This window comes from Rana temporaria, chromosome 2 (genome assembly GCF_905171775.1).
Source record: "Rana temporaria chromosome 2, aRanTem1.1, whole genome shotgun sequence".
NCBI lineage: Eukaryota > Metazoa > Chordata > Amphibia > Anura > Ranidae > Rana > Rana temporaria.
In genome coordinates, this window is record NC_053490.1 from 224656092 (window position 1) to 224676365 (window position 20274).

The 20274-nt window shown below is 39.2% G+C and overlaps 1 protein-coding gene across 1 annotated transcript in view; it reads right to left on the reverse strand.

Annotated features, from left to right (window-relative positions):
• The window catches only part of DMD (dystrophin), a 2981380-nt gene that overhangs the window by 1974145 nt on the left and 986961 nt on the right, over positions 1 to 20274 (reverse strand). Inside the window, exons 14-15 of the mRNA XM_040336499.1 lie at positions 17281 to 17382; positions 10037 to 10144 (exon numbers count right to left, since the gene is read on the reverse strand). Coding sequence (XP_040192433.1) covers positions 10037 to 10144; positions 17281 to 17382 — 210 coding nt within the window. The remainder of the gene's footprint in view (positions 1 to 10036; positions 10145 to 17280; positions 17383 to 20274) is intronic.

The window sequence follows — 20274 nt, forward strand, 5'->3', positions numbered from 1 at the left end:
CCTAGATACTGGAATACTGACACTACTGCTATAATTAAATAATGGGTAGTTAAGCTGAACCATTTAAAGATAATGGAGATATTACCAGCAAGCAATGCCGCATCATTCAGTGGGAGCCGCCCATGGAGGCAGAGCTATTGCAGCACTTTTTTTTTTCTCGTTACGGAACTCGAGATGGATTTACATCGCTGGAATTTATTTTATTTTTTTAATAAAGGACTTGTCCCAAGCTGGCTCTCGTCTTTTTAACATTTTTGACAGTTTTTTTGGTGATACGCCCCCTGCCTGTAGACCCTCACAACCACCGGGCAAGGGTTGTGGGGATGAGGCCCTTGTCCCCATCAATATGTTGAGGGCATGTGGCCTGGTATGGTTCGGGAGGGGGGGCGCTCTCTCGCCCCCCTTTTCCTGCAGCCTGCCAGGTTGCATGCACGGATAAGGGTTTGGTATGTTTTTGTGGGGGGAACCCTATGCCATTTTTTTTTATTTTGGAGTGGGGTTCCCCTTTAAATCCATACCAGACCCGAAGGGCCTGGTATGGATTTTGAGGGGGACCCTATGCCATTTAAAAACAAATTGGTTCAGAGTTCCCCTTAATATCCATACCAGACCTAAAGGGCCTGGTATGGAACTAACTTGGGGGAACCCCCACGCAATTGTATTTTTTAATTTTGGTTTGGGGTTTCCCTTAATATTTATACCAGACCCAAAGGGCCTGGTAATGCATTTTTTTTCAATGACTTGTATCTGTATTCCCAGGACCCGACAATTCATTACAGCCGCGATCAGTTTTAAATTACTTTAGAATTACTTTTTTCCTTTAGAAATGTCATTTTGCTATGGGGCTGCTCTAAACATGGGAAAAATTTGCCACTTTACAGGCATACTCTAGACACCCCCCCCATGTATGAAATTTAAAGGAATATTTCACTTTTATTGTTTCACTTTAAGCATTATTCAAATCATTTCTCCCAAAAAAATTGCATTTTTTAAAACTTTTTTTTGCATTGATACATGTCCCCTGGGGCAGGACACTTTTTATTAAAATACCATACATAAAAGCCTTTAAAATTAGCACTTTTGATTTTTCCTGTTCGTGTCCCATAGACATTAACAGTGTTCGCGCATTTGAACTGCATTTCACCAGCAGGTGTCTGACAGTTCCAAACTGTCAGGAGAACTTCTCCCTGCTGGTGTTATATCACCCTTGGGATGCAGTACTGGTCTCCACCAGCGGATGGACCCTGACAGTATGGAGCATACGGCCCTCCCTGCACTCAGGTGTGACCTGAACTTAATTATTACACCTCTATATATACCCGGCGAGTTAAAGCTGACCTCCCCCTGGTATCTTTCTACCTTTCTGACCTCGAGCCTGCAAACCTGACCCTGAAGCCTGCTAGCCTGACCCTGCTTCCGACCTGACCTGATCCCTCTCCCGAGCCCATGCTGGGCTTATCCTTCCTATTGCCTGTTTACCCTGGATCCTGTTCCCCTTGGATTCCTGCCCCACAGCCTATCCATCCATCCGCTCCCTGCTCTGTTGTGTTCCCGTCCTCACCCTTCTGCTGATATCCCCTGGTGTATGACCTCGGCCTGGCTTTTGTTTATGATTACGGTATCTCCCCTTGATTTGTATATACTATTTGTTGTTGTGTACTGGTCTACCTGATTCTCTGACAACAAAAGAACTATAAACCATCAGGACCCTTGGTGATTCCATAAGTGATATCAAAGCACAGCGGTAAAGTATAGGGTGTAAGATAAAATGTGTTCTTTGGAAACCTGTTCAATTTGCATGAATCTAAAGTATTTTACAACTGTAACTATTCTTGAGGTATATCTTCTACCTTTCTCTGTTTTTCTACTATTTTTAATAGTTTTAGCTTTTTTTCTGCTAAAATTATTATGATGGCCCTTTACAGCAAATATAGTGTAGTATTATAATGACTCAATAGAGGCAATTTACTGCTTACCAATCAGCAACAACTCAAGTATCTTGGAAGTACATTTTGTAATTAAATAACCTTTATTTTTGAAATGTTGCTCTATTTGCTCATTATCTTATATTAATTGTTCTGTGTGCAGTATGAATGGAATATCAAAACAAGTATCATTATGGAAACTTTGCAAAGAACTTTGATTGAGAAATAATTGCAGTATCTTGTCTCAAAAACATGTTATCATAAACCTCTTTTTGTTTTTCATGTGCCCCCCCAAAAAAAAGCTGGAGACGCCGCTGCTCACAGGTGTGGCATACCCAGATGCTGATTAGACAGCATAATTATTGCACAGGTGTGCCTTAGGCTGTCCGCAATAAAAGGCCACTCTAAAATGTGCAGTTTCACTGTATTGGGGGGGAGGGGGTCTGAAAACCAGTCAGTATCTGGTGTGACCACCATTTGCATCACACATCGCAGCACATCTTCACATAGAGTTGATCAGGTTGTTGATTGTGGCCTGTCAAATGTTGGTCCATTCCTCTTGAATGGTTGTGTAAGGTTGCTGGATATTGGCAGGAACTGGAACATGCTTTTGTATATGCCGATTCAGAGCATCCCAAACATGCTCAATGGGTGACATGTCTGGTGAGCATTGCTGGCCATGCAAGAACTGGGAATGTTTTCAGTGTCCAGGAATTGTGTACAGATCCTTGCAACACAGGGGCTGTTCATTATCATGCTGCAACATGAGGTGATAGTCATGGATGAATGGCACAAAAATGGGTCTCGTCACTGTATATCTGTGCATTCAAAATGCCATCAATAAAATGCACCTGTGTTTGTTGTCCATAGCATACGCCTGCCCATACCATAACCCCACTGCCACCATGGGCCACTCCATCTATAATGTTGACATCAGCATACTGCTCACCCACACAACACCATACACGCTGTCTACCATCTGTCATATACAGTGAAAACCAGGAAGAGATCACCTCTCCAAACTGCCAGATGCCATTGAATGCAAGCATTTGCCCACTCAAGGTGGTTACGATGATGAACTGCAGTCAGGTTGAGACCCCGAGGACAATGATCATGCAGATGAACTTCCTTGAGACTGTTTCTGACAGTGTGTGTAGAAATTCTTTGATTATGCAGCAGCTGTCCAGGTGGCTGGTCTCAGACGATCTTGAAGGTGAAGATGCTGGATGTGGAGGTCCTGGGTTGATGTGGTTACACGTGGTCTGCGGTTGTGAGGCCAGTTGGATGTACTGCCAAATTCTCTGAAACACCTCTGGAGACGGCTTATGGTAGAGAAATGAACATTAAATTCAAGGGCAACAGCTCTGGTGGATATTCCTGCATGCCAATTGCACGCTCCCTCAAAATTTGTGACATCTGTGGCATTGTGCTGTGTGATAAAACTGTGCATTTTAAAATAGGCTTTTATTGTGGCCAGCCTAAGACACACCTGTGCAATAATCATGCTGTCTAATCAGCATCTTGATATGCCACACCTGTGATGTGTATGGATTATTTTGCCAAAGGAGAAGTGCTCACTAACACAGATTTAGACAGATTTGTGAACAATATTTGAGAGACACAGACCTTTTGTGTACATGGAAAAAGTCGTAGATCAATTATCTCTATGGTATAAGAAACAAGTATTTTGTCCCTTCTGGTTTTGCCAAATATAAAGAGAGCCATGCTTGGCTTGGGAAAGCATCTATTCATACCGATCTTGGTGTGATCAGATTATTTTAAGGGCAGAGGAGAGATCTGGGGTTTAATAGACCACAGATCTCTCAGTAAAGAGTACCTGTCACTGACAATTGCTATCATAAGGGATGTTTACATTAAATAAAGAGACAGTGTAATGTAAAACTGCTTCTGCCCCCCTCCCCCCCATGCTCACATGTGAGGTATCGCCACTCGCATGTTAAAGTGAGAGTAATAATTCCAGCACCTGACCTCCTATGTAACTCTAAATTGGTAACATGTAAAGAATTACCTATAGAGATTTTTAGGTATCGTAGTTTGGTGCTGTTCTACAGGCATAAGCAATTTTGAAGTGTTAGGTATCTATTTACACGGCATAACATCATCATTTTTTTATTTTGTCAAAAAATGGGTATTGTATTGTTTTGTGTGCACTAGAATTCATTTAACTATTTCTTTAAAAAAATGTGTTTTAAAAACCACTGCAATAATTCTGTGTGACATAAAAATTGCAAAACCCACCATTTTATTCTCTAGGGCCTCTGCTTAAAAATTGTAAATGTTTGGGGATCTAAATTATTTTCTAGCAAAAAAAAATGTATGTTTAGGATAGAAATAGCAGAATTGTCCAGTAGGGAAGTAGTTAAAGTGTTTGTTACATGGATCCTGTTTCCTTAAAGCATGTTATACAGCACAGTGCCTGTGCTGTGTAATTTAGTCCCCTTATCACCTAAAATACCTGGCTGATCCTGCCTGGCTATGCCCTCCCCCCTGTAAACTGACCACGGGTTATCATAGCTGTTAAGCCCTGACACCGTATATGTGGCTCCGTCATCCACAGCTCTCCTCTCTGCTTTCCTCCATCCCCTCCCTCTTCCTTCCCTACCTGTCAGCTACGCCCACTCCACAGCCTTCCCCTCCTGCTGCTATCATAATTCAATAACCGTGCTACAATCCCCTCTGATATATGAAAGAATGTCTCCAGTGCATGTGTTTTTAAAAATAAAATACAGCTGTGTACCCAATTTCAGAACACTAATCAGTGCTCACATGATCGCTCTGAAATGAGATACACAGCAATTTTTTTTTTTAAATGCATGCACTGGGGACATTATTTTATATAGCAGAGCTGATTGTAGCAAGGTTATTGAGTAGCTTAACAACCACTTTAAGGTTGGAGCACTAAATCATAAAATATGATGTACAGCTCAATCAAGGATATCCCAGGTGCTGTCAAGATAATCCTTGTTTCAACTTCTCTCCACTTTCGCCTCTTCGCTGATGTCCTTATACCTTCGATAACCTACTGTAATAAATAGCCACATAGTGTTCTCTGCCAAATAATTTATTAAAATCACAAATTGCAAAGATTAAGATATTAGGTTACTAGCAGCCAGGCACTAATGAATCCCCCATGTCACAGTTTGTAAAAATGAATCCCAGCTAGCTAACATCTCTCCCAAAATACCTTGGTCTTTGTGAATCTACTGGCTTTAGCTCACATGTGCCCTCTGTGGTACACAGACTTGTCTAAGCTCTGCTCAGTGTTCTGTCTTCTCACCTCATCCTGCTTCCCAATGGCTTCTAATAACAGACTAATGTATAGGATGACAATTATCCAGACCTACATATCCAGTCTTACATATTACGTACTAACTAAGGACATCTTAAGAGATTGGGGACTGTTTGTATTCATGCTATTCTTATACCCTCTTTTCGGCTGCCTTGGTAACCAGTAAATAACCATTCCCTGCTGTTCATCTTACTGCTCCTCTCCCCCTTAGCTTCCTATTTTGATTTTCATAGAAGCTACTATTGGGGCAGAGCTTAGTGATGTCAGCGTGAAAATTCAGGAAGATTCTACCCTGTTTGTTGGTTGCTGCCACAAAATCCACCACCTCAGATGACGTCCATGACAAAACGTGTAAGGCGGAGCCAGGCAAACTACATCACCTCCGGTTTTGAGAGCAACGGGTGTAACGCAGCTGGAACGCACGCTGTGTTCCCCGGACTCTGGTTTACTCTGCCAATATCAGCCTATGCAGATCCAGCTTGACTCTTTTACTGGTGTTTTGTACTGTTATTTTTTAATATATTTTTAAATATATTTTTTAATACATTTATACTTGGTACTACGCCATGGGAGCCAATATCTCCTTTTTTGCATGAGGAACTACAAGTGTATCCATAATTGCCTTTAAATCTCTGGATATTGAGTGAGGTCTCAGAGTCTGCAGTTCCGGTGAGGAGAAGAATTAACCGCTCGAGGGCATCAGGATTTCAGTCTATATGCGCATTACCCCTGCATGGGTTAAAGGAGCTAGTGAGTGGGGACCCTTGAGGGGGAGCACGAACGTCACCTGTCGACTTGCCTGTCACAACAAGCACTAATCACTAAGGAACTTTTTGATGAATTACTGCCTGGATGTGGATACTTTTTGGAGTTCAATTACGTGGACAGTTTATTGCTTGATCAGCATTGTCTGGGCGGATTAATATTTCTTATATTGCTTGCTATATATTATTTTTATCAGCATTTATGTGGTTTTGTTTATCGGGTTTATACACCTATACACCTGCTTATTTACTTATTATTCATGCACTGTTAATTGGGAGGATTTTTGACCTCTCATATGTTTACACTGCAATTTGGCTATCACATGCACTTTTAGCAACTAGGGGGCATCCCTTTTGGTTCTTATATCTACCCCACTTTTTTGGTGTTTCACATAGCCATATAAATGTTCACTATATAGATCAGATTCTTAGTACCGGTAGCACCAATACCCCCGTTTTCTTTCTCTTTAACAAAATCCAAGCGATCCTCAAGAGAGCTGCACACCCTGAATTTGCTATGTATGCGGTCTGAGTGCACCAGAGTTAGTGCACTAAAAAATTTGAGTTTTATAATTTTTTAAATAATTTTTATTGAAGTCTTTTAAATGATTCAGCACCATGTCCGTTTTTTCATCCCTCTATGAGTACTACCGCTCAGGATTACCATAGGATACACTAAAAGTACCTAATAAGGATCCAATCACCCACCCAAGGATCTATATATCCCCTAAATGGGAAGGTGAATTGTGACCTGTATAAGGTCAACAGTGTAGGTGAGAGCATAAGTGTGAAGGTAGAGGGACACTGAAGGTGTTTTGCGTGCTTGCACAGTACCAGCGGATTTGTTGTTTGTTTTAACACTGGTCTAAACGCATAGTAATCTTTACTCATGGACACTGACATCACAGGAGTGTTAAATTATAATATAATGTTATTTTATTATTTTTACTTTGAGGTGACACTCTGTGATCTTATTGATTTTTTTATATTTTGCCTTTTTTATATTTTAGGTTTATATAGCTTTGTTGCTTACTATAAAGGTTTCACATACAGTGGGGTATTGTAATTTTCCATTTCTAGCACTATGTACAATCACCTCCTCCTAGCCTTAACCTACACTGGTACCTACTGGTATATACAGCAGTTTTGCTACCACCGCTGCTATAACATAAAAATGCGCTATCTCATCTTAATTTTCTGCTGTTCTGTGGCCACTGTGACATTTAGGGAAAATGTGTATAATAATAATAATCTTATAACATAATTAAATACTATTCTTTAAAAATAACATAAATGTTTCATATAAATCAGTACACCAAATACATTTACTTAGATTAAAAAATGCAATTACAATAATAATAAAAATACATTAATTAGTAACAATAGATTTTATTCTAAACATTTTAGGTAAAATAAAAATAATAATAAAAAAAATGAATCTCAAGGATAATGGATCCCTTAACATATGGACTTGCTCATAAGGGGATGTGAACCTCATCAGTCCAATGCAGCACTTAACAATAAAATAATCATTCCTAATAAAGCAATTCATTTAAAAATCAACATTTAGACCTTTTAGTATTAACACCCGGCATGTGTAAATCCACCAGGATTCTTTTTGGCACAACCTCCCCTTCTGATCCAGTTACCCCCTAAATGTTTATGAATTATTTTTTATACCACAAAACTTTAATAAACTTGGATCACTAATATGACAATCTTTAGGCCTCATGCACACTGGACGTTAAAATAACGTTATAAAATGATAGTAGCTTGGCAGTGAGTTTTTCAACATTTTTTAAAGTTTTTTTTAACATTTTTGCAATAGGATTTTTTTTGCGGTTTATAGCATTTTTCAATGGATCAAAAATGTTAAAAACCAACGGTGAGTGACATTTTTGAGCATTTATCGGCGTTCATCAGCAATTTTGACGTTTTTACAGCTGAAATCAACTGAAATCTCGCCTCAGAACCTTTTTTTTTAAAGCCAAAATTCCCAGATAAAAACTGATGATAAACGCCTATGTGTGCATGGACACATAAGATAACATGATGGGAAGTTTAACCCCTTAACGCCCGCCGCACGACTATTTACGTCCACAAAATGGCATGTACAGGCAGAAGGACGATCCGGGACGACGGCGCGGCTATTCATTCATAGCCGCTCCGTCGCGATCGCTCCCCGGAGCTGAAGAACGGGGAGAGCCGTATGTAAACACGGCTTCCCCGTGCTTCACTGTGGCGGCGTATCGATCGTGTGATCCTTTTTATAAGGGAGACTCGATCGATGACGTCAGTCCTACAGCCACACCCCCCTACAGTTGTAAACACACACTAGGTGAACCCTAACTCCTACAGCGTCCCCTGTGGTTAACTCCCAAACTGCAACTGTCATTTTCACAATAAACAATGCAATTTAAATGCATTTTTTGCTGTGAAAAAGACAATGGTCCCAAAAATGTGTCAAAATTGTCCGAAGTGTCCGCCATAATGTCGCAGTCACAGAAAAAATCGCTGATCGCAGCCAATAGTAGTAAAAAAAAAAATAATTAATAAAAATGCAATAAAACTATCCCCTATTTTGTAAACACTATAAATTTTGAGCAAACCAATCGATAAACGCTTATTTCGATTTTTTTTACCAAAAATAGGTAGAAGAATACGTATCGGCCTAAACTGAGGGAAAAAAATGTTTTATATATGTTTTTGGGGGATATTTATTATAGCATAAAGTAAAAAATATTTTTGTTTATAGCGCAAAAAATAAAAACCGCAGAGGTGATCAAATACCACCAAAAGAAAGCTCTATTTGTGGGGGAAAAAGGACACCAATTTTGTTTGGGAGCCACGTCGCACGACCGTGCAATTGTCAGTTAAAGCGACGCAGTGCCGAATCACAAAACCTGGCCTGGGCATTTAGCTGCCTAAAGGTCCGGGGCTTAAGTGGTTAATGACTATGGAAAAAAAGTCTGAAGCTGCTGTTAAAATGTCCAAAAATGTCCAGTGTGCATGAGGCCTTAAAGTGGTTGCAAAGGTTCATTCTTTTTCACCTTAATGCATATGCATTAAGGTGAAAAAACATCCGATGATTAGCGCCAAGCCCCCATGTTTACTTACCTGAGCCTTCGAAAAGTCCTGCGTCGTGAACGCGCAGGCTTCTCGACCGGACTTTTCGCCTCTACTCGGCTCATTCATTGGATGATTGATAGCAGCGCAGCCAATGGCTCCCGCTGCTGTCAATCAAATTAATGATGCAGCGCGCCCAGGGTAGGGCCGAGTGAAACAGGCGGCGGCTTTAGCAAGCTAACCCCCTTGGGAGAGCGCTTCCCAGAACGGGGGTTAGCTGACGTGGGGAGGAGCCGAGACACCCACCGAGGGACCCCAGAAGACGAGGATTGGGGCAACTCTGTGCAAAACAAACTGCACAGTGGAGGTAAGTATGACATGTTTGTTATTTATTTATTTTTTAAAAAGGAACCTTTACTAACCCCTTAAAGTGACTACTGTATATACACTATGTTTAGTATACCCCCTCCTGATGTTATAGAAATGCTTGCTGATATGTACAAAGGGTGATCTTGAGGTCTGTATAATATATTGGAACCCACAAAGGCATTTAAGCAAATAAATCACTCCTTGCGTGCAACAGGAAATTAAATATTTAATTTTAAATAAATTGCCCATTATATTAGCAGTTTACTTCTTCTCATATTTACTTTTGAGGTGGTACACCCACAGCACCTACCACATGAATAAAAATGTTAAGGATGGTGCCTTAGGTGGATCAAATACATTCTTCACCAATTTAGTCCTCAGGGTGCTTACCCTTCCTAAAATGGACCAATGCTTTTTAATAATGTTCTACTTTATTATATTGTACATAATAGTCCAAAAATAGTGCTGGTATTCTGCATCCTGTATATAATGCAGTATAAACATTACACAATGCATGCTTTGTAGTACACTGTGTTCTGGTGTGAACAAACCCTTAATATCTGACATGAAATAAAAGGATTTTTTTAAGTAATTATGCATACCGCTAATTTTCTTAGGTTAGAAAGCATTTCATTCTGATCCTTAAATTCTGTATTCTGAACAGTGTTAATCATCTCCTCCTTTTCCGTAAGCCAAGCATCAAATCGGCACTGAAATTACAATTAAACAAAGAGTATGATACTGATGCAAACAAAACTAAAGTTGTACAGTTTTTATACTAAAAACAATACAGTGTAAAACTATTAAAATATACAAACATAATTAATATGTATACCTGGAAAGCATTTAAAGTTTAAGTATTGCTAAAATTATATGTCAACTAATTACCAGGAAGTGGAACCAGGATTTTGTAGTTTTGACCACAATTTATTCAGAATGATTAAAATATCTACTAATGTTTGTGTCTGTATCTATTGGATGTACAGCATATGTATATATTATGTAGCAGGTCGGTACCCTGCCAGGGTCCAGGTCTAGTGAACGGCCAGTACACTAATTGGTCATCTGTGTTCTTGGCTTCAAGTAATGACCAGACTATGGTCCTGGACTCCACCCCAGCGGACAGGAGGTCTGGCCCAGGAGTCAGGAGGGCTCCACCTAGGAGAGAGGTGGGAGCACGAGGCTGCTTGCTGTATGCACCAAGTTGCTGAGTGTTCAGTCTGTGGGAGACAGTCCAAGGCCTAAAGGGAAAGGCCAGATCAGGAATGCTGCCTTTACAAACCAGAAGGGCTGAATGTCCTTTATTTTGATGCAAGATTGAAATTCTGAATACCATTGTGAGGGAAACTACTGTGTGTTTGCTGAACTTTCTTTAAAATAAAAATAGGCAAGAAAATGTGAGTGTAGGTGTCCTTACAGCTCAATACTTGAAGTGAATTCCTACTATATATACTCTATCTATCTATCTATCCATCTATCTACATATAGATATACTGTATCTATATATATTTATCTATATATATCGATATATAGATATCTATATATATATATATATATATATATATATATATATATATAGACATATTCAGCTTGGACAGGAAGGGGGTGAAAGTGTCTGGTATTGAAGTGGTTAAAGCAAACTTTGTGCCAAAATGCTGAGGATTCCAAATCTCACAAGAATATACTTCAGCACAAGACAGGAGTATCTCCTTGTCATATTTTGATTGTTCCCCAAGCTCACTGGAATACACATTTCAGATTCACCTTTGTCCCATGGGTGGAAATCAGTTTGTTTAATAAGTATACCTTTTTTAAATTTCTGTTTAGGTGGGTTGGTGTGGAAGGTGGCATTTTCAGCTTTGATACAAAGCCAAATTTAGGCAATAATCACATTTTTTACTACAATTGTATCAAATGCATTTTGATACAAAGTCAAATGTAGGCAAGAATTACAGAACTCAGGGATGTATTCTCCATAATAGCACCTTGACTGGCCTATGGCAGCAGGATTCAAGTGTTAGTATGAAGCTTCACTATATATAAGATATTAACATTTTCCCAAATTTTGTTTGCCTCTTCAGTCTATTTCTTTTTTTTGTTTACAAACTTTTTTATTTGGTACAAAATGGTGGTACAAAAAGCAAAATGGCATACAAAAAAAAAGAGTACACATAAGAAAATGTCCAGGAGTCAAAAAATAGACAATAGTAAACTATACAAATCTTATGTAACATTAATAAAACACAGTTCTAAAGAGTAGAGAATTAAGATGAGGGTCAAAAAGTAGATATAAAACCATAAGTGTTATTAGGATAAACAGATCAGCAAAAGGAATTATGCGATTTAGATGGGATTAAAGAAAGTAGCAGAATGTTCAAACCATGGGTCCCATTTTTTATTATATATATGGATCGAATTTTGAACAATGTGATAGATTTTTTCCATAAGGTTTATATTGTTAATTCTCGTTTTCAATTGATCTAATGGAACTGTGGGGGATTTCCAGTGAAAAGCAAACAGCCAGTGGATCGCAACACAGATTGTGTGGATTAGTCTCATGTGCTGTATGGGGAGGCCTATAATAGGGGAGAACAGAAGACAGTTCTGAACTGTCAGTTTGACATTGTAGTTTGAAATCTTAGAGGCAAATTTCTCAAGTTGTTTCCATATATATGTGATTCTATCACAGTCCCAGAAAGTGTGTGAGAATGAACCAATGGAGTTGCAGTTTCTGAAGCATAGTTGTGAAACGGTCGGAAATATTACATGTAGTTTAACTGGGGTATAGTACCATCTGGTGAATAGTTTCAGTGCAGTTTCCTTAATAGCAATTGATCTAGTGCATTTGTGAAGGTTGTTGATAGATTCTTCCCAGTCATCTGGGGAATAAGAGAAGGATATCTCCTGTTCCCATTTCTGCATGTAAGAAAGTTTTGGAGAATCTGTGTTATTAATGAGATTGGGGTACACCTCAGAAATAAAGCCACGTTTTCTAGGGGATTTCAGACAAAGTTTTTCAAAAAAGGAAGGTGGGTTTGTGTCTGTAGTCTGAAAGTATGTGTTAAAGAAGTGTCTAATCTGTAGAAAGTTGTGAAATTCTGTGTTGGGAATTTGATATTTAGATTTCAACGAGGAGAAGGGAATGAAGTTATTGTTTTCTAGAAAGTTGAATAGGGAAGTCTGATTATTACTGATCCACCAAGAAAAGTCTCCCAAGCCCTTGGTGTATTGATGAAATTTCGGGTCACCAATGAAGGATGCATGTGGGGGAGATTTAGTGATGAGATGGTATTTTCCACTGTATAATTTCCATAATTGGTATGATTGTGACACTATATGGTTAAGGGATTCTATAGCGTGATTAGGAATTTTATTTCCCCAAAGGATGCCGGAAATAGAATAGGGAAGGATCGAATCTCTCTCGAATGCTACCCATGGGAGATTAGGGTTGGAAATGTGCCATTGTGCCATTTGAGACCATCTGGCGGCTAGGTAGTATAGCCAAAAATCCGGGAGGCCCAAACCCCCATACTTATGGGATTTAAATAAAACAGACCTGGAAAGATGAGGGTGTGAGTCTGCCCAAATGTATTTATGAATATCAGACTGGAATTTTGTAATCAGAATTTTGTTGATTCTAATTGGAAGTGCTCGAAACATGTAAAGAAGTTTTGGCAATATTATCATTTTTACCGCTGTGATTCTACCAAGGAATGAGATGTTGAAGGGTTTCCACATTCTAAGAGTTGATCTCAGTTTCAGCAATAGCGAAGTATAATTCTTGGAAGCTATATCTTTAATATTGGGGGTAAGAAAGATGCCTAGATATGGGAGTGACTCCATTGACCATGAAAAGTTAAAAGAGGACCGCAATGATTCTAATTGAGCTGAAGGGATATTTATAGGCATCCCTATAGACTTGGATACATTAACTGAGAGACCTGATAGTGACGAAAATATATTAAGTGTTTGTAAGAGGTTGGGAAGAGCAATATTCGGTTGGGTGAGGAATAAAAGCATGTCGTCCGCATACATACTTAACTTATATGTACCATTTTTTGTGGAATAGCCCTTAATGTCTGTGTGACTAAGAATTGCTGTAGCCAAGGGTTCTATCGCTAGCGCAAATAATAGCGGGGACATAGGGCATCCCTGTCGTGTCCCCCTGCCAAGTTTAAAGAATTCAGAGTTGCAGCCCGGGAGTCTTATTCTGGTGGCTGGAGTTCTTTTTGAGTGATTTAATTATTTGAAGTAATTCCTCCTCCGTACAGGGTGCATTTAGTGATTCTATATTAGTTTTAGTTAATTTGGGGAAGGGGAGATTATCCAACCAATTAATGGAGGAGAGAGGGATTGAAGAGTTTGGCGCTGAAAGGAGGTCCGAATAAAAGTTTTTAAAGATATAAAGAATCTCTTGTGGGTGAGTGATTAGTTGGTTTGAGCTATTTTTAAGTTTATAAACGTGTGTGGGTTTAATTGTTTGATTGAGTTTCCTGGCGAACATTGTAGAATAAGAGTTACTAGATAAGAAAACTTTTGCCTTAGACCACCGAAGAGCTTTTTCTGCTCTAAAAGTGAGAAGAGAGTCCAGCTCTGTGCGTTTTTGTGATATCAATTTAAGGGTATGTGGATCGTGTGAACATGTATGGTCTTTATATAAGTTTTGGAGATCTTTTGTAAGGGAGTGAATCTTTTCCCATTTACTTCTATTACATTGTGCAGCTCGCTTAATAAGGTGACCCCTCACTACTGCTTTGTGTGCCATCCACAGAGTGGAGGGAGAGATATCAGGGTTTGAGTTTAATATGAAATAATCCTTAATTTCAGATGCTATTTCTTGTTGATGAACAGGGTCCGAAAGTAAAGATTCATTTAATCTCCATGAGTAAGGGGTAGGGGTAAGGCCTATGAATTCTGTACTAAGAGTGACAATTTGGTGGTCCGACCAGGAACAAGGGTGTATTGCGGCATCATGTGTGTTAGCTAGAATAATAGGGGTACAGAATATGTGGTCAATGCGAGAGTATGAGTCATGTGGGTGAGAGTAGAATGTATATTCACGTGCACCTATGTTTAAAGCTCTCCAAGAGTCTATTAGCTGTAGATCGTTTAAATGTGTAATGGTTGTTTTAGATAGTGTTTTAGAACTCAAGTTTTGTTTGCTACGATCCAGATTCGGTTGCATGACCGAGTTAAAGTCACCACCTACTATGATATGTGAAGAGTGGAGTTGTTGCAATTTGTTAAAAAATTGGGTGAAAAATGAGGTCTGTGCATCATTAGGTGCATAAACATTAGCTACAGTAAGCTCTCTACCTGATAGGGTGCCTTTAATTATGATGAACCTACTTTCATGGTCTTTATAAACTTGCTGGATTTCAAATGGAAAAGAATGGTGAAAAAAAATTGCCACTCCCTTGGTTTTGGAGGAGGATGTGGTGTAAAAGGATTGATTATTTGCTTTGTGAAAGAAGGTAGGATGAGCATCCTTCATAAAGTGTGTTTCCTGCAACATAACAATGGCTAAATTCAGTAAAATAACTGCTGTAAGAAAGGGATGTGGGGGTATTTAGTTGAAGGCTCTTTATTGTTTGGAAAATAGAAAACTCTGGTGAAAATTCATTAATGAGAGCAGAAGCTGTTAACTTAAAGTAAATCTTTTTTTTAAAAGTACATGTTCACTTTAAAGTGAACAATAGAAAATAAAGTTAATTTGTGTTCACTTTTAGGGGCAGATCCACATACATAGACTGCGCCCGGCGCAGATGTAAGATACGCTACGCCGCTGTAACTTGCCTGGCTTTGGTTTGAATCCTCAATGAATTTGCACCGTAAGTTATGGCGTCGTAGTGTATCTCTCGCGGCGGAATTCAAATTGGGCGGGTAGGGGGCGTGTTTCATTTAAATGAAGCGCGCCCCCGCGCTGAACGAACGGCGCATGCGCCGTTCGTAAAAACTCCCAGGGTGCATTGCTCCAAATGACGTCGCAAGGACGTCATTGGTTTCGACGTGAACGTAAATGGCGTCCAGCCCCATTCACGGACGACTTACGCAAACAACGTAAAATTTACAAAATTATACGCGGGAATGACGGTCATACTTAACATTGAGTACGCCACCATATAGCAGCTTTAACTATACGCCGGAAAAAGCCGAACGGAAACAACGTAAAAAAATGTGACGGCCGGTCGTACAGTCGTGGATCAACGGAAATAGCTAATTTGCATACTCAACGCGGATTACGATGGGAACACCACCTAGCGGACGCCGAAAAATTGCATCTTAGATCTGACGGCGTACAAAGACGTACGCCTGTCGGATCTAGCCGAGATGCCGTTGTATCTTGTTTTGAGGATTCAAAACAAAGATACAACGCTGGAATTTTGAAATTATGCCGGCGTATCAGTAGATACGCCGGCGTAATTTCTTTGTAGATTTACCCCCCAGAATTTAATATTATTTTAAGTGATAAAAGTTTCTGAAATATATATAAAATACTAGACATGTGCACACTGAAATATTTTGTTTCGGAATTAAATTTTCGTCTGAAAAATAAATTTATTTAGTTACTCCCGAAAGTTGTTTTTATTTATTTTGTTTCGTTAAAAAATGCATTCGTACAAAAATCCTAACTAATTAAGGTTGAATCTGTCATTGAAGGCTTATGGTGTCTGCCGAATGTTCTAAGAAGATTTGACGGAGCAGCTAAACTGTATGTTGCTGCAATCGTACATTTCCGGTCAAATGTTCCGCCTGAAAGCTAATGTTGTATGAGACTAGTAATAATTATATTTATAAATTACTATTACTAGTCAACCAACATTCAAATTCTTCTATAGCCTATGGGCCGAGCATTTGACCGGAAATGCATGATTGCGGCATAGTACAGTTTAGCTGCTTGTCGTATCTTCTTAGAACTTTCGACAGACACTATAAGCCTTCAATGACAGATTCGACATTTGTATGTTTTTTTCTGCTTCGTTGAATCTTCGTCGTTCATGTCGAATGGTCTACCCCCCAACACTCTATAATGTCAAATCTTTTCTCTCTATGTCGAATCTTTCCTTCTATGTAGAATAATCTTGGACTAATAGAGTTAAGGTTAGGCACATTCGACCACAGGTTCACTAGACACAGATTGCTATTGTCAGTGTCATGTTGAATCTCTTATCTATATCGAACTGTTGTAGCAACAAAAATGAAAATAAAGCATTTTTATGTCGGATCTTTCGGATTTCGGGTTCCTTAAAACGATAACAAAAATACCCAAAATTCGGCCAAAATGCATTTGACCGAAAACAAATGCACATGTCTATAAAATACATATTAATGTTATAATATAATGATGTCAGTTTTGAAGGTTACTTCAATATGTCTTTGACATAGAGAAAAGTAATCTTGTATATGTATTTCTGTTTTGAGTTTCTATGTTAGTATGTTAGGAGGAGTTATGTATCATACTATAGATCAAACCATAGACAGGTATGCAAGAATGGGTGTTACTTTAATGAAGTGCTGACATAACTTTACAAAACAGTATAAGAATACATGGTTCTAAATGGATAGTTAGAAAGAGATAAGGAAAGAAGGAACTTACTCTCTGGAAGAATGTAACATCTGATATATATATATATCCCTTTCTCCCTTTGATGTCTGAAGCCATACCATATGTTACCATATGTCACTTTTTAAGTCTTGTCTTGCTTTGTGAAAAATAAACACGTTTTTTTAAGTATCCTACAAGCTAAGGATTCTTCAATTCTACTATGAAACACATTTCAAACATCATGCAGATGTTTCCAGCTGCCCATGATGTCTAAACAAAGCCCTGATTAATAATACTAACTTGTTCTTCAGCAAAATGTTGCCATTTCAGAAGAATTTCCTGCAATAGAATCCATCTGTCTTCTGTCCATCTGCATATTGCAGCCCAACGGTCTCCCAAGTGCTGAAAAGGAAAATTGTATCATTAGTAATAATAAACCATATGACACATGATCTTATGACATCATAAATCGTATGATGAACCTCTCATCGTTTATTGTCTTTATTTGTTTTTTTGGAAGTGTTAGTTTTCAGAGCATGTGCTTTTATTTCTTTCTGAAGAGTCAAATATTACAAATCTGTGCAGCTTTCTGCAGCTATGACTCTCCAGTGGCAATATAAATGAAAAAAAAAAATCAAGTTTCTATTTTGTTTTAAACTGCTCTGCAGCTCCACCATTCTGTCTCTCATGTGACATGTTATCTTTAAGTTTCCAAGTGGGACTGAAAACCTTTTATGCTAATACATTATCAAATTCTTCCCCTCTAAAACTTCCACCAAACTGACTTCTACTCCACAAAAAGCGAGTTAAAAATTGTCACTCCAACTGAAAAATATATTTCTGATTTTCTTGTCAATTTTGTTTATTGAATTTCAATAATTAACATACATAGGTACACTTGATAAGTAACATACATACATACAATTGATGGTATCAGAAGTAAAGATCATATACAAGTAAACAATATCAAACTTCCAGTATTATTTTAAGATATTTTAACTTAACCGATACAGGTAAAAATCTGTCATCTCATAAAAAATATGTTTTATATTGAAAATGAAAGGTTAAACCAAGATAGAACACTTAGATATAATATGATCTCAAGTGATGGAGAGAAAAAGAAGGGTTCTGAACATTGACTTGCATAAATCATTTGAATGTAATATAGAAGAGATTAAATATTGGATTTGTGTAGAGTCGATAGGTTTGTGTTGTGTATTGGAACAATATAACATTTGTATAATCATATTCAGGCAAATAAAGAAATAAGAAATCTGCTACCAACTTTGGGGCAGATCGACGTACATCGGCGCATTTTTGCGTTGGGCGTAGCATATCTAAGATACACTACGCCGCCGTAACTTACTTTTTTTTTTGGAATCCTCAAAGAATTTGCACCGTAAGTTACGGCGGCGTAGTGTATCTTTGGTGACGTAAGGGCGCGCAATTCAAATGGACGTGATGGGGGCGTGTTTTATGTAAATACGCTGTGACCCGGCGTAAACAACGTTTTTTTTGAACGGCCAATGTTTACGACGGTGACGTCATTCTACGCAAATCCCTATTCACGAACGACTAAGGCCCCGTACACACGACCAAACATGTATGCTGAAACTGGTCCGCGGGCCAGTTTCAGCATACATGTTCGGTCGTGTGTAGGCGCGAGCGGGCCGAATTCCAGCAAACATTTGCCCGCCGGGCCTTTTCCCAGCGGGCAAATATTCCTGGATGTGTTTTAAAACCGTCCGCTGGAATCCTGCCCGCTCGGACATGTACGGTCGTCAGTACAGACCTACCGTACATGTCCAGGCGCCCGCCGTCCCTCGCATGCGTCGAATGACTTCGACGCATGCGTGGAAGCCTTTAAATGGCAGGCCCGCCCACGTCTCTGCGTCATCGCCGCGTCATCGTCGCGGCGACGACGCGGACACGCCCCGCGTATTGTTTACGCGCGGACTTCTGTACGATGGTTAGTACAACCATCGTACAGAAGCCCTCTGGCAGGCATGTACGGTGAAAACGGTCTGACGGACCGGTTTCATCGTACATGTTTGCTCGTGTGTACCGGGCCTTACGCAAACGACGTAAAAAATTAAAAATTTGACGCGGGAACGACGGCCATACTTAACATTGAGCACGCCTCATAATAGCAGGGGTAACTATACGCCGGAAAAAGCCGAACACAAATGACGTAAAAAAAATGCGCCGGCCGGACGTACGTTCGTGGATCGCCGTAACTAGCTAATTTGCATACTCAACGCAGAATTCGACGGAAACGCCACCCAGCGGCCGGTGGAAAAATGCACCCAAGATCCGACGGCGTACTAAGACGTACGCCTGTCGGATCGATCCCAGATGCAGTCGTATCTTGTTTTGTAGATAAAAAACAAAGATACGACGCAGGAACTTTAGAATAACGTGGCGTATCAATAGATACGCCGGCGTAATTCTTTTGTGGATCTGCCCCAATATGTTTAGTTATAACATTTTTTATATTTTTAAGGTCAGAGGGGTTAAACCATATTAGGTTTGTTATGGAAAATAGGTTGCAATCTATTTATTCTTGTGCTACCCAAGAGTTTCATGCGCTGCGTGGTATTTAGGTATATGTGCTATTTGAGCTGCATGGTAATGTGTGGTAAAATTAGGAAACCCTAGTCCACCTTTAAGCTTGGAAAGGTGAAGCATATGTTTGGGTAAACAAGGTTTCAAAGAACCCCAAATGAAAGAAAATGCTTTACGTTGTAGTATGCTGAGAAAATATGCTGGGACTGGGATAGGTAAGACTCGAAAAAGATATACGATTTTGGCTAATTTAGTCATCTTTATTACATTAATTTTGCCTATCCATGATATTGGTAGGGAGGACCATTGTTTAAGGAAATTGGAGATTTGTCACAATATTGGAGGGAAATTAGCTGTGAAAAGATCAGAAAGATTGGGGGTAAGGGTAATTCCTAAATGAGGGAGGTGCAAGGTGGACCAGGAGGAAGAGAGGATGTTTGCGCTTGTTGTAAAATAAATATTTAAGGCTGTAGATTTTTGAGAGTTAATTGTTAGACCAGAAATGTGGGTGAAATTATCAAGTTTGTTTATAAGGTTAGGAGCAGCAAATAGGCAGCAAATAGGCAGCAAATAGGCAGAGTTTTGTGCTTGTGACCAGCTAAATCTAGACATTTCGAGAGAAGAGCCAGTATGGATTCCCTGGCCAAGAGGCTCGAAAAGTAGGGCAAATAAAAGTGGGGAAAGTGGACAACCCTGACGTGTTCCTCTACAGATGTCAAACATGTTTGA